At 50.1% G+C, this 15380-nt stretch overlaps 1 protein-coding gene and 2 non-coding genes across 3 annotated transcripts; 1 reads left to right on the forward strand and 2 right to left on the reverse strand.

Moving 5' to 3' along the window:
• Nucleotides 1-5308: 5308 nt before the first annotated feature.
• On the reverse strand, nt 5309-5381 carry TRNAS-CGA (transfer RNA serine (anticodon CGA)). Its single transcript has one exon. It is a non-coding gene; the product is annotated as a tRNA-Ser (tRNA).
• Nucleotides 5382-5775: 394 nt separating this feature from the next.
• On the reverse strand, nt 5776-5848 carry TRNAS-CGA (transfer RNA serine (anticodon CGA)). The gene has a single exon. It is a non-coding gene; the product is annotated as a tRNA-Ser (tRNA).
• Nucleotides 5849-12476: 6628 nt separating this feature from the next.
• On the forward strand, nt 12477-14434 carry LOC142570745 (uncharacterized). The gene has a single exon (XM_075679088.1). The coding sequence runs from the start codon at nt 12536-12538 to the stop codon at nt 14432-14434; it is 1899 nt and encodes a 632-aa protein (XP_075535203.1). The 5' UTR covers nt 12477-12535.
• The last annotated feature ends 946 nt before the right edge of the window (nt 14435-15380 follow it).

Here is a 15380-nt window from a genome sequence, read left to right on the forward strand (position 1 = left end):
CGATACCTTCACAAGATTGGACAAACACGGGACCCTGAATGTAGCGTCTGTCACACTGTCGAGACAATATCTCACGTACTTTGCGTGTGCCCTCAATATGCGGCCGAACGAAGAACACTTAAATCTACAGTTGACAGCTTGGACTCCCGCCCCTTTTCAGAAGAAAAGCTTTTGGGCGCGTGGAGCAGTGCTTACTGTGCCCATCGTGCCATAAAATCACTTTCGAACTTTTTAAGTGAGGCTGGTTTAGACGATCGCCTATAGAAGCTGTGAGACGTGCAGTCAGTGCGAAATGTGTTTGCGCAATAACTTTTTGTGACAAGATTACTTTTTGTATGGACACGATTACTCTTACGTGTATTGCGTCTACAGTGCGCATCCGCATATTGGACAACGTGTATATAGTATCTCCTTGTACCATAACATAATCACCCGCCACCTACCTTTCCCTGTATTTCCCACTTCCCCTTTCCCCAGTGAGGATTAGCAGGCTAGAGACACGCTCTCCAGACTGACCTCTCCTCCTTTCTCTCCATTAAAATCTACTCCTCCTTCCTTCCCGAGAGCCGCGTTGAAAATGAGCATGCAACGCAGCGACAGCCGGGGTAAGTTGCTTTTTTATTTCACGTGCTTTTTCGCGTTGCAAAATTAGCTCTGCAATTGTGTTGAGCTGGGCATGTTCCTGTAAAGTTGGTATCGGAGTGATGCGGGGCAGTGCTGTGATTGTGCGCATAGCATCGCGATTAATCGTCTCCAACTGTGCCAGCTGTGCCAAAGTCAGCTGTTGAAATTGTGCCTGATATAAAATTCGTGGCTGCAAGACTGCACGCACCAACCGTCGAGCTACGTCAGTGCGAGCTCCAGCTGCTTTTGCTGCAATGCGACGAATAAGGTGAAGTGTTTTTGTCGAACTCTGTCTGGTTTTACGGAGATAGTGTGCACCACTGCCGGAGGGGTGAATATCGAGACCCAGTATGCGGACCTCAGAGGCCTCAGGGATTGTCACTGCGCCGAATCTAAATGTAAAGGGGTGCTGCGTAATACTTGTGCGTCCTTTCTTGTTGGCCACCACAACATTGCTTGATCTTTGAGCGGAAATGTCCAACCCTGCTTTCCGAGCGTAGTTGTTCAGAACATCAAGGGCTTCTTGAAGCTGTTGAGTTTGTCTAGACATATCTTCATGCACGGACCACAAAGTGACGTCATTCGCATAGATTATGACCCTCACGTCTGGAATCCGATGTAGTTGCCAGGCTAGAGGTATCAGAGCAACGTTGAAGAGAAGAGGAGCCAAAACCGAACCTTGTGGGACTCCTCTGTTCAATGTGAAGTATCTTTCTTGCCTTCCATCTATTCTAATCGCAAATGTGCAATTCTGAAGGAATGAGTAAATGAATCTTATCCCCCTGGTGGAAGTCCCAGGTCGATGAGGTTGGCTATAATGATTGCATGGTCTATATTGTCATAAGCTTTCGTTAAGTCTGTTGCTACTACCGTGCGCACAGCGTGACTGTGTGGTGAAACCTGTAAAACATCGTATGACAAGATAAAAAGTCCGTCTTCAGCTCCCAAGTAAGCGCGGAATCCAATTTGAGCAGGATGATATTTATCGCGGCGTTCAAGCCACCAGGAAACACGTGTGACCAGCATATTTTCAGCGAGCTTGCAGACAGTTGAAGTTAGTGAAATTGGGCGTAAAGACTGCAGGCTATTTGGAGACTTTCCTGGTTTCGGAATCGCGACAACAACTGAATGCTTTCAATGAGGTGGAACATTTCCAGTCTCCCATACTTTATTAATAGCCTGAAGAAGTGCATCGAGAGCTGCTCCTTCCATGTCCTTGAAAACATCATAAGGAATACCATCGGGACCAGGTATTGTTCGTTTATTCGAAGTTTCAAACGCCGCTATTAGTTCGGCCATGCTGAAAGGGCTGGATATTTCGGATTTGGAAGTTGTGTCAGACTCATCAATTTCGGGGCAGTTTATAGGTGACGCTTGATCGTATTTCGGGAAGAACGCTCTAGTAGCGTGTTCTGCAAATTGATGTGGCGAACTCGGCATCGCTAACATAACGCTCGCTGCAGGGTCAGGTTGCTTATGACCGCGTTCCATTGACCGGAACGTACGCCAAAGTGCTCTGTTTCCAATGCCCGATCCAAGATTCTCGCACCACTCATACCATCGTCGTCGAGAAAGTTGCTTTTCGTGCCGACGCGCCTTCGCCGCTATATGGTTAGCACGTGCACCGCTACCTGGTGCATCGGGATTCCTCGACGCATACACTTCTGCCTGACGTCGCTTTGCCAAAGCTGCAAAAGGGCGAGGTCCGGTTGAGGTTGTTCCTCGTCAACGGTGGTTACAGTGGTGCTCCTCCGTAGCAGTTCTTGCAAAGCGGGAAGAATTTCTGAGGGCTCTGAGGGTACGTTATCAATCGATGATTCCAGAAACTTATCGCAATGCGTGACTGTTAGTCGTCGTCAAATTTTCTTTATGCACGTTCTGTGCAAACCAATCATTATTGGCATATGCTCACTGCCCCATGTATCTGGTTCCACCCGCCACTACGACATTCCAGGACCCAACCACCACGTGAGGTCTGGAGCGTTTGTTCTAGATACTGTGAGTACAGCACAGGTAGCCACAGCGTGATGGTTTAACAGTGTAAAAGTGGCATGGCTCATGATGTTTTTAACTTGGTATCCTCTTGGGGAGTTGTACTTGTACCCCCATTCTGTATGTGGGGCATTGAAGTCTGCACCCACGAGAATAGGAATTCCCGGGTACGTAGACCGGAGATGGGATATCCACCCCAAGTTCAAACGTGTGCGCTGTGGTCTGGCGTAGAATGACACTAGAATGACAGGAGTCTTCACTGGTGGTGTCAGGACCCCGACAACTTCTTGATTACCACTACACCATGGCTCCAGATCAATCACTGTGTGAGGAATATGCGATGATATATAAACTGCAGCTTTTCCCGGAGCTGAAGCCATTGTAGTAGCACGTCTATCTCTAATAGATACGTTATGATACCCATTAAAATTGGACAGGGAGCATAGCTTATTATGCTCTTGAATAAGCAGTGCCCATACATGTAGCTTATTGTATTGAAGCTTGGTTTTAATTTCTCCTAGCTTGGAGCTTAGGCCCCGACAATTCCACTGTAGAATTCCATCCTATGATAGCTGCTGCAGAGAATTAGCCATGATGCAGGCAACTCTGAATGAGCAGCGTTAGTTGAGCAAGTTGATCTAAAACTGCTGTCCAAACAGCTTGGTTGACCTGTTGTGCCGGACTGGATCCAGTCGTAATGGTGGCATTCGCAGTGGTTGATGCGTCACGTGTTGGTCCTGTTTTCTGACGACGCAGAATTACCAATTCTTTATGTTTGCGTAGTCGCTCAAACTCTCTGGCCAGTGCGTCTATCCGAGCGTCAATGTCATCATTGCCATCGTCCGAATGATACAGAGGTTCCAGTAATTTCTGTTTCTTTGTCTGCGACTGCTTGCCACGCTTAAGAACAGAAGAATACAGTTGTGTTTCTGGGGCTTTTTCTTCTTCTGCCAAGAGCATCTCTGGCTCTTCTGCAAGAACCTGATAACGATTGTGTGTTGTTACTATAGTAGTTTTTGGCATAACTTTTCGTATCCGTACTGTGGCCTTCTGTTTAGTCGGACAATTTGTGCTTGTCATATCGTGCTCAACAGATTTACATAAGCCACATCGATATCGTGGTTGGCCTTCTGGTATGAGCTTTTCTGGATCGCATGCTGTGGGCAAAATGCCTGCATGTGTCCACGTTAAAAGCAGCGGTAGCAGAATATTGGCCGAGGGAGGTAGTGTTTAGGTCGCAATATGCAACCATAGTAATAAAACCGTTCTGGGATACATTGAGGGCCCTGTACCGTCACTAAGCATGTACAGCTTTTGCCCATGAATCTAGCTGCGATCCCCCTGTGTGTCGTGGAGGTCAATTCACGACATATTATCTTAAGGGTGTCGTCTGGGTCAATGCCATAGACAACACATTTCTGTATATTAGGGCCCGATGCAAAGTAGCACTGCACAGCTAGGCGTTGATCTGCTGACAGCGGGATAGATGTTAAAGTGCACATTTTCTGCACATCACTGAGAGATGCCAAATACACAGGGTTCGAGTTGGTAGATTTATATGCTGCGAACCCTTTGTATCCAGTGGTTTCAAGAGAATGGTCGATGACCCTTTGGACATATTTTGTGGCTACTGAAGTTATGTCGTAGCATGAAAGGGGGCGTATATGAACTCGATAGGATTGAGAAGGGGTGGGCGTTGGCTAAGACTGAGAGGGAGCGGGTGTAGGGGAGGCCGTGGAGGAATTGTGTGGGGTGGTCCTTACCTTTTTTGCCGGTTGCTCTGATGCGATGGCGTCTTGTTGAAGCACGTTCATAGGGGTTCCTCGCTAGGCTGCATTCGTCGAACCTGCACGTCCGTAGGGTCACCAGTGTCCGTCGGCACGATTGCGGATAGGTTCACATTCACATCACGAAGTGGACTGTCCTTCGGTGTTGCATCTTGGGTATTCGAGCTATCGGTTGCACACTTCGGCTGCATAGTTGGAATGGATGTTGTCACGGGCAGCAGTCCAGTGGAAGGTACAAATGAGGAGCTCACATCTGGCACAAACACTTCTTCGTCGGGCGAGCGCGGCGGCGTGGCCGCACTAGGCCTGAGCGCCAGCCGTGCTTGTTTTGAGTCTATCAGACGAGCAGGATCAGTAGGACAAGGCAAAAAAGAGTCCTCACCAGAGTCCACAGGTCCCCATAGGCTTCCGAGGCGCTTCGTATCCGGATAAGGGCGAGATTTTCTTTGCTGTCGAGCAATTTCCAAAAAACCCAAGGAAACCACGTCTGCGTGGAAACTTCGTCATATGTGCAATCAAACTTGCGGCGAAAATGCATTGTCGTTCCACTTACTCTGTAACCAAAACGTCGTTTCACGCATCAAAGCACAAAAGCAACTAGAACGCCAATGCATTTCTCCGCAAAGTTCGGAAATTAATACCTAGGACTGGTGTCATCCTGAGAATTTCTTGCAAGTGGATCCGCGTTGCGTACTTCCCGGCTAGAACTTGTAAATTGAATTGCATTCTGTCATAATAAACGAGCAGAAAGGGGGTGAACCGAGGGGCCCGATTTTTATTAGTCATATAATAAGAAGCCAACAAACACTGACACCAAGGACAACATAGGGGAAATTACTTCTGCTTAATAAATGAAATTAAGAAACGATAACTTAATGGAAATTAAAGTGGATGAAAAAACAACTTGCCGCAGGTGGGAACCGAACCCACAACCTTCGCATTTCGCGTGCGATGCTCTACCAATTGAGCTACCGCGGCGCGGTTTCCCCATCCACTTTCTTGGTTATTTATGTGTCCTAGTAGAACCCTGGGAGTGTAAGCCAGCGCCACCACTCACAGACCTTAGCAGCGGACGTGGAACGTCCTAATTGCCGCAGGCGTCACGAGAACGTGATCTTTTCGGGTGAAGGCAACTGGTCAATAAACCCACATATCCTACCTGAAGGCATCAATGTTGCCGGATTCGAGACCCTCGTTATGTAATAAACGAGAAGAAAGGGGGTTAACCGAGGGGCCCGATTTTTATTAGTCATATCATAAGAAGCCAACAAACACTGACACCAAGGACAACATAGGGGAAATTACTTCTGCTTAATAAATGAAATTAAGAAACGATAACTTATTGGAAATTAAAGTGGATGAAAAAACAACTTGCCGCAGGTGGGAACCGAACCCACAACCTTCGCATTTCGCGTGCGATGCTCTACCAATTGAGCTACCGCGGCGCGGTTTCCCCATCCACTTTCTTGGTTATTTATGTGTTCTAGTAGAGCCCTGGGAGTGTTAGCCAGCGCCACCACTCACAGACCTTAGTGTCATAATGTAATTAGTTAAAAGCGTAAGTGGGGATTGTTTATTTGTCAATTATGCATTTCAATTTAATGTGCAAGTAATGTCATCCTTTTAGAGTAGGCCAGCTCACAGACTAGAAGTGTGCTATCTGCCGCAGGCAATACATAAAAGAATTTGAAGGTGTTTGCTCAAACAACCGGTGCATATATATATGTGCGTGCGTGTGCGTGCGTGTGTGTGGGAGTGGTGGAGAAACATTTCAGACATCAGAAAAGTACAGAGAGTTGCGCCAACGTGAGCACTTGGCCTGTCTCCCTTTTCTGGAAGTCCACTTGAGATGATCGCCGCTCGGGCGCCGGCCACGTAGGAGCGTTGAGCTTCCAGTGCAGACCAGCCAAGCAGGAACTCCTCCGAAACCTCTCTTCTGGGTAGGAGGATGAAAAAGGAATGGGTATGGAGGGGGATACTGCATTCATGTGATAGTGGTAGGTCAGGACCCCAGAATGCGCACAGTAGCCGTGTATGCCCCGCATGATGTGCTGGGTGGCCGCAAGACACAAGGAGGTGTAGTCTGCAAGCGTCTCTGAAGTCGCTCATACTCTTCAGAGTGGCCCCGTGCAAGGTCTATGTAAAGGCGGCGTGAGGTGCGACCTAGAATTGCGCGGTGCTGCGTAAGAACAGAGGTGTCTGGGTGAGACGCAAAATTGGAGGTGGGTACGGCCTGGCAGGGAGAGACGCAGGCAACGGCATGCGCCGTTTCGTGAGCGGGGAGACCCACAATTCCATCCAGATCAATTGAAGTGGTGGATAAGAAGGCTCGATTGGCTGCAGTAATCCCAATGGCCTTGTCGGTGGTGTCTTACGTCACTGACAGTCTCAGCATGTCTTGACGTAACGAGCGACGTCGGTGGTCAGGCGCGACCAATAATGTAACGTCCTCGATAGCGTCGGGGAGAATCCGAGGTACCCAGCGGTCGAATAATTATGTCCAAGTGCATTACCTCAGAACGCAGTGCTGAGGGAACAAGTTGGTGGGGAATGGCGAGACGTTATTTCTTCGACCACTTTCATTTCCATTAATTTATTATTTCTTTAATTCAATCAGTAAGTGCAAGTAATTTCCCCTGTGTTGTCTTTGGTGGCTTCTTATGATATGGTTAATAAAACTGCGGCCCCTCGGTTAACCGCATTTCTTCTCGTTCACTACATAACGAAGGTCTCGAATCCGGCAACATTGATGCCTTGAAATAGCATGTGTGGGTTTAGTGACCAGTTGCCTTCAACCAAAAAGATCACGTACTCGGGACGCCTGCGGCAGACAGGATGTTCCACATCCGCTGCCAAGGTTTGTGAGTGATGGCGCTGGCTAACACTCCCAAGATGGCCGTAGTAACACATGAATACCCCGGACAGTGAATGGAAAAACGGTGCCGCGGTAGCTCAATTGCTAGAGCATCGCACGCTTGATGCGAAGACGGATCATTCCCCTACTGCGGCAAGTTGTTTTTCTATCCACTTTCATTTCCATTAATTTATCATTTCTTTAATGCAATGAGTAAGTACGAGTAATTTACCGTGTGTTGTCCTTGGTGTCTTTGTTTCTTGGATTCTCATTATAAGATTATTAAGAATTGCGCTCTCGGTCAACGCCCTTCTCGTTCTTTACGAGCAGGTTGTTAAGCAGCGAAAACGAAGATAATGTTCGCCTAAATGACGTAGGGACAACGAAGGTGTTACCTTTCAAATTTTGGTCGAGGTTTTTTAGCTCCGGCTCTGCTCGTTGCTGTTCAGCGCATTATTCCGCACTTACCATTCACAAGAAGGTGTTGCCATCCTCGTCGCCTTGCGGCAACGGGTCAGTAGGGGAGCGTAATAGGTAGTCGGCATCAACGTGCTTCTCTCCCGACTTGTAGACGACGGTGATGTGAAATTCCCGAGTCTCATACTCCATCGTGCGAGGTGTCCTGAAGGGTCCTTTAGGTTTGCCAGCCAACAGGAGGCATGATACTTGCTTACGACTTTGACGGGTCTGCCCTGTAGGCAAGGGCGGAATTTCGGGGTAGTCCGAATGATGACAAGGCATTCTTTTTCCGTCCTAGAATAATTGGCATCAGCTTTCGACACCTACCGGCTAGCGCAAGCAATGCATCTCCGTCTTTCCTTTGGACTCGAGTGGTGCTGAGGCCTATGCTACTTGCGTCGTTGTGTTCATTGAAGTGGGCAAGCAATGGCGATAACTGCAGGCGCTGTTTAAGCTCTTCGAATGCTTTCCTTTCCTGCGCTTGCCACTTCAAATTGACAACTGATTTTGTGAGAAAGGTTAACGGCTCTGCTATGCGCGAAAAGTTCTTAAGGAAGCACCTGTAATAAGCATAACCGTGAAAGAATCTGCGCAATCACTCCCTGTCGGTGCGCTGTAGGAAGTTAGCGATGGCAGATGTCATCTGTGGATCAGGGGTGACTCCAGATGTGCTGACGACGTGGCCCAATAAAAGAAGTTAATCGTAATCGAAGCAGCACTTTGCCGGCTTCAGAGTGAGTCCTGATAATTTTATGGCCTCTAGTACTGTCCCAAGCCGCATCGCAGAAATTGTCGGCGAAGACGACGACGTCATCTAAGTAGAGGAGACAGGTCTGCTACTTCGATCCTACTAACACCATGTTCATCACGCCCTGGAACGTTGCAGGCGCCGAACGCAATGAAGATGGCATAGCCTTGAACTCTGGCGTGATGAAGGTGGTCTTTTCGTGATCACTTTCGGCGATTTCCATTTGCGAGTAGCCAGACTTGAGGCCCATCGACGAAAAGTATTTAGCGTTGCAGAGCCAGTGCAATGCATCGTCTATCCATCGGAGGGGGTTTACGTCCTTCTGCATGATCTTCTGCGTGATCGACACAGAAACGTAGGGTGCCGTCTTTTTTCTTCACCAAGCCTACAGGAGATTCTCACGGGCTTTTAGGTGGCTGGATGATGTCGTCGTGCACCATTTCATCGACTTTTTGTCGTATAACTTCCCGTCCTCGCGTCGAAACTCCGTAAGGACTCTGGCGGAGTGGTTGAGCGCACTCTTCGGTTATTATGAGATGCTTTGCGACTGGTGTTTGTCGAATTCTAGACGACAAAGAAAAGCAGTCTTTGTATCGTCGAAGTAGACTTCTGAGCTGTTGCGGCTTAATCACGGGGAGGCTTGGATTTATGTCAGTCTAGTTCGGGAACTACGGTCATAGGGCTAGATACAGCAGAATCCGAGAGGACAAACGCATTGTTGGTTTCCAGAATTTCTTCGATGTATGCGATCGTCATGCCCTTGTTGATGTGCTTGAACTCCTGGCTGAAGTTTGTCCGCAACACTTTCGTGTTTCCTCCGTGCAGTCGAGCGATCCCTCTTGGGACGCAAATTTCACGGTCGAACAGTAGACGTTGGTCGCCTTCGATGACGCCTTCTACGTCAGCGGGTCTTTCGGTGCCGACCGAAATAAAAATGCTGGAGCGAGGCGAAATGCTGACTTGGTCCTCAAGTACACTTAAGACACGCTGGCTGGAAAGCCTCTCCGTCGGTATCGCTTGGTCTGTGGACAGCGTTACCGACTTCGACCTCAGGTTGATGATGGTGCCGTGTTGGTTAAGGAAGTACATGCCGAGAATTACGTCTCGCGACCAGTATTGGAGGAGAATGAGTGTTGCAGTAGGTCCGACCTTGAGCCGTAATTGTTGCCGTGCGGATTCCCTTCAGCCTGATGAGGTGTCCTTAAGCTGTCCGAATTATGAAAATGGGTTTAGAGTTCCTTTAGAACTCCTAATTAGTTCCTTTGGAGTCAAAACAGACTCTAGAGGAACTCGCGATCTATGGAGTCTTCTGCGCAAAATCTCTATAAGAAGTTTAAAGAAACCTGTCTATAAAAACGAGTCATTTCACACACAATAAATGTGCAATGAAGCGTGTATTGACGTCATATATAATGAACTCTATAAAGCAATTTTTATAGAATGTCTTTAAACTTCTAACGCGACCTGTCCACAGAATGGCCCACCATTCGCCCTCTATAGACGTTCTCGAAGGGGTGCTTTGATATCATATGGTCTTTAATATAAACACAGTGTAAGAGAGAAGCAGGCAGCGTCTCAACCAGAGCAGCTCAGGCAATCTCGAGCTCGCGCCTCCCGGACAACTGACGACGTGGCTGCAGCGCCGGGCATTCCTCTTCACTACCATCGTTCGCCCGCCCCCCCCCCCCCCCCCCCCCGCATAGGAAAAGGAGCCATCCTGGCGACTCATGGTGCATATAGCATAATGGGATCGTAATATGGCTTCAAGTGTTGTGCGTGGACGGTTTCACGACCACGACAGCGTTGGTACGTAGGTGGCGTGACAGGCTCGACACTATAGTTCACAGGCGATGTCCACGCTACAACACGGTAGGGTCCTTGACATATGGAGATAAGCTTGAATGAGAGTCCAGCAGGAACGGCAGGGACCCAAAACCACACAAAGGAGTCCGGACGAAAGTCACAATACGGGTGATCATCGTCACGCCGAGATTTTTATTGCCCTTGGTCGATGGCTGTAAAGAAACGGGCGAGCTGAAGGCATTCCTCTGCGCGGCGGGCAGCTTCAGAGATGGGTGTACATTCGTATGAGTCGGGTCTGTACGGAAGAGTTGTGTCGAGGGTAGTCGAAGGTTAGCGGCCATACAAGAGGAAGAATGGGGAGAAGTTTGTGCTCGCCTGTGGTGCAGTGTTGTAGGCGAACGTGATGAATGGCAAAATGAGGTTCCAATCAGTGTAATCAGAGGCGACGTATTTGGAGAGCATGTCGCCAACGGAGCGGTTAAATCTTTCTGTCAGACCATTAGTTTGTGGATGGTAGGCGGTGGTGGTGCGATGAACGATGCGGCATTCAGCAAGGAGCGCGTTTACGACTTCGGAGAGGTAGACACGTCCTCTATCACTCAAAAGCTCGCGAGGTGTACCGGGACGGAGAATAAAGTTTTTCAAGAGGAAGAATTCTATATCACGAGCGCTGGCAGCAGGCACAGCGGTGCTTTCTGCGTATCGCGTCAAATGGTCGATGGCGACGACTATCCAGAGATTTCCGGAAGCCGTGCTGGGAAGGGGTCCATACAGGTCAATGCCAATGTGGTCGAAGGGCCTGGTAGGACAAGGGTTGGCTGGAGTGGACCAGAGACACGCTGAGCAGGGACCTTGCGGCGTTGGTACTAAGGGCGCGACCGAACATACTTGCACACAAAGGTATACCTGCCCCGCCAATAAAACCTGGATTGGAGCCGGGTGTACGTCTTGAAGACACCCGCATGTGCACACTGCGGGTCAGTATGGGAGGCAGAACATATTTGACCGCGAAGATGTCGAAGTATGACCAGCAACCACTTGCGGGCGTCAGAGACGTAATTCCGGCGATAGAGGAGCCCATCCCGAATTCCGAAGTGAGATGCTTGACGGGGCAAAGCTCGAGAAGGTGAAGGAACAGTCGGCGGGTTTGAAAGGAAGCGGATAAGAGCACTAATCCAGGCGTCCTTGCGTTGCTCCGAAGCGACGTCGCAGCCTGCTGGGAACGAAAGTACTTAGTCAACGGCAGAGAAGCAGGCATCGCTTTCGGTTGGCACTGGAGAACGGGAAAGCACGTCGGCATCGGTGTGGTGGCGGCCAGACCTGTAGACAACGCGCACGTTGAAATATTGGAACCGCAAAGCCCAGCGAGCTAATGGACCTGAACCCTCCTTCAACGTGGACAGCCAACAAAGTGCATGGTGGTCTGTAATTATGTCGAAGGGACGGCCATAGTGGTAGGGTCGAAATTTACCAAGTGCCCAGATCATGGCCACACATTCCTTCTCCGTAACGGAATAATTCTTCTCAGCTTTGATGAGGCTGCATACAAGGCATAACCATCTTGACGTCCAAGTTGATGGCACACCCGTCATAGCCCTGGTAGATACCGGAGCACACATATCGATTATGACCAGCCGCCTACGCCACCATTAAAGAAAATTGTTACGCCTGCCGTTACTCGGTTCGTACGAATCGCTGACGGCAGCACGGTGACCGTGGTCAGAATCTGTACTGCCCGTGTGAGCATTACCGGCCGCCATACTGTCGTCCTTTTTCACTGTGCTTGACCAATGCCCCCATGACCTCATCCTAGGCCTAGACGTACCCTCCGCCCATTCAGCGCTCATCGATTGTTCTTCATGTACTGTGCGTCTTGACCTACCTCTACTGGATGTTCCTCCAACACCAAACGAGAGACGACGACGACGACGCTGACGGAGTGCATGCGCCTCGTATGGGCTCCGTATATTTCAAACTCTTGTGGCCAAACAATCACCGCTGGACTCAAACTAACGTCGGAACCGGTTTCCGGAAGTGGTCAGCTACCGATCAAGACCAGTCCCGACGCCAGGGACCCAGGACAAGAGTTTCTACGACCACAAGATTGCTAACCCTAACAAGATCTTCAGCTGCTCCGTCTGGCCGAGGAACAGGTGCGCCGCAGCTACGAAGGTGCGCGGCGTCGCTGCCGCAGTCCCGGCTCCCGAGGACTTCGCCCAACGACTCGCATCCCCGTGAGATCAAGTAAGCGCAGCCCCTCCCCTCATTATGGAGGTAGTAGAGGTTGAGGGCACGGAAATAGCCCCCGAAGAAGTTACCGTTGAGGCAGGGTGGCTTGTCAGCCACCGTAAGCAACGACAGACTACGCAGGCATCATCCCTACCCATACATGGCTCCCTCCGTGCAACAGCAAGCGCACGCACCAAGAGTACCCAGCAATCCGCTCTACGCCCACGCGCGCCACGGCAACCACGACTTCCGAAGAACGATATCAAGATCGTCATACGCCCAAGAGACGGTTTCAACGTGTCCAAACTAGGAGACGCCCAGATACGCGACTCAATACTACAGATCACGGGCATTACAACCAAAGAAGCAGAGGACGACATTTACCGCTCATGCACGGATAATAACGTCATTGTAGTTAGCACGCCAATCATGTCTAACGCCGAAAAATACTGCCGCATCCGCAGCCTCCCCATCGGAGCAGTCCGCTACGCAGCCACAGCATACGTCACACCGCCGGAGGACACAGCCAAAGGAGTCATACATAACATCCCTACATATGACACAGAAGAAGACATTACCAAGAGTCTCGTTTACAAGAAGAACCCTACGATTCTGCAGGCCCGACGAATGGGCAGTACTAATTCAGTGCTCATCGTATTCGACGGAAAGCAAGTACCGTACCATGTCTACTACCGCGGAGCAGAATACAAATGCTATCTACATAAGAAGCGCATCGAGGTCTGCGACATCTGTGGGACCGTCGGCCACAGGGCCGATGTATGCCCCACTCCAACCCAGAAGAAATGCAAGAGCTGTGACACAGTAAATCCACCGGCTGATCACCCCTGTCACCCTTGCTGCGCGCTCTGCGGCAAAGGCCACCCGACTGGTGATAAGTCCTGCCATCGCCGCTTCCAGACACCACACCTCCTACTCCAACGACGATGGCAACGCCTACGACTGGGACAGCAAGGAGCGGACCAGGAGACGGGGTCATCGACTTCAGCAAATGGAGACTCAGCTCTGCCAACACCGAAGCCGACACCACAACCGCAGGCTCCCGAACGCAGCAACTCACGCGGACGCAGTCGGTCTCGTGGACGCAGCCGCTCCCGAGGTCGCAGTCAGTCACAAGGACGCAGTCACTCCCGGAGCGGACCGGATTCAACACCACCGCAGCAGCAAGGAAACGCAAACCTTCGAACGACAACAGTTAAAGTGCAAGACACACCCCCCAAGGTAAGCTGGGCCAGCATTGTCTCCCACACAGGTCACACCTCACAACCTATAGCAACCCCAGTGAACACAGTTAGTGACGGTACCATGCACAGCTTCATGCATGAGCTCCGATCCTTACGTGCTGAGATACAAGACCTCAAGACAGAAAACGCTAAGCTCAAATCACAACTTGCAGACACACAACCCAAACACTTATCATCAAATGCAGACAACCTTCCTGTCCCTGCAATAGATTGCCCGCAAACCACCCAACAAGCAACCCCGCACAAGCGCAAATCTCTCGAACCAATCGCAACAGCGGCACCACCAGCATACACTTCAGAAGGAAATGTCAACTGTGAGGCCCTCACTGAGCTGCAACAGCGGATAGAACGCAACCTCAACGAAGCAATAGACTGTAAGCTTGCCACGTTGCTCGACGCCTCCATTGCAACTGCTCTCGAACGCGCAATGGACAACCTCCTTACTGCGAAACTAGAAACGCTACTACTGCCCAGAATTGAGCAAGCCTTTGCGGCAAGAGAACAACAGCGACAGGAAAACATGGACGACACGCGCAAAGTGTTTCAAGACATGGTCGCGACTCTGGCTCAAAATCACAACACCCGTTTGACAGAATTGGAAAACACCCTACTCCGTCCCAGAGCAGGTCCCCTAAAGAAGCCGTACTCGCGTCCCGACAGAGATGGCTGCGAGTAATCCAGAACGTGCTACCTACTGCATTTGGCAGTGGAACTGCCGGGGCTTCCGGCGAAAACGAGCACACTTAGAGCAATATATTACCTCTCTCGCACCACATACTTCCCCCGATGTTATCGCATTACAAGAGACCGGAGTAGCGGCTAAGCTGTCGGTATACGCGGCATACACCGCAGTTTGCGATGACAACCGCAGGCCCCAAGTAACCACACTAGTTAAGCGAAATATTCCGGTTATATAGCATCACACAGGCATTGATACAGCAGCCCACATTTTCCTGGAGATCATCCCGTCTGCAAGGCGCAAGCAGCAGAGTCTCTTCATCCTCAATGTGTACAGCAGCCCCAAACAACAACATAGGTTTCTACGACTTTTCACCAAAGCAGATCAAGTAGCTAGGGGAGCCCCCCTGCTCATCGTAGGGGACCTAAACGCCCCTGCGGTGGCATGGGGATACCCAATGGACCGCCGAAAAGGAAGACAACTATGGCTTGACGGACAGAATCTTGGTCTTACTCTTGTCACGGATCCAACTTGTCCCACCCGTATGGGAAACAGCGTTAGCAGAGACACTACTCCGGACTTAACATTCGCAAAACGAATTCCACAAGCAGACTGGATCAACACACAAGACAACTTGGGCAGCGATCACTATTTAATCCAAACAAAAGTTCGAGCGGGCCCGCGAAAGCCTAAGGGCCGTCAACACCGCATAACGAACTGGGACGCTTTCCGGGAGGCCAGAGCCCTCACCTCTTTCTCGGGTACCCAACCCCCTTTCGAAGATTGGGTCGCATCCTTGCTGCAAGACGCGAGCGAAGCCACTAAATTGGTGCCTGAGGAAGCTAATCTGCAGGAGGCAGATAGCAAGTTACTGCATATGTGGGAAGCCCTCGCCAGTCTGCAACGCAGATACAAACACAACAAGCTCAACCGAACGCTCAGG

The sequence above is a fragment of the Dermacentor variabilis genome, chromosome 2 (assembly GCF_050947875.1).
Source record: "Dermacentor variabilis isolate Ectoservices chromosome 2, ASM5094787v1, whole genome shotgun sequence".
In the NCBI taxonomy this organism is placed as follows: domain Eukaryota; kingdom Metazoa; phylum Arthropoda; class Arachnida; order Ixodida; family Ixodidae; genus Dermacentor; species Dermacentor variabilis.

Excerpts from the sequence above, each read along its gene's own strand:
- LOC142570745 (XM_075679088.1), top strand. The coding sequence starts at position 12,536 with ATGGAGGTAGTAGAGGTTGAGGGCACGGAAATAGCCCCCGAAGAAGTT.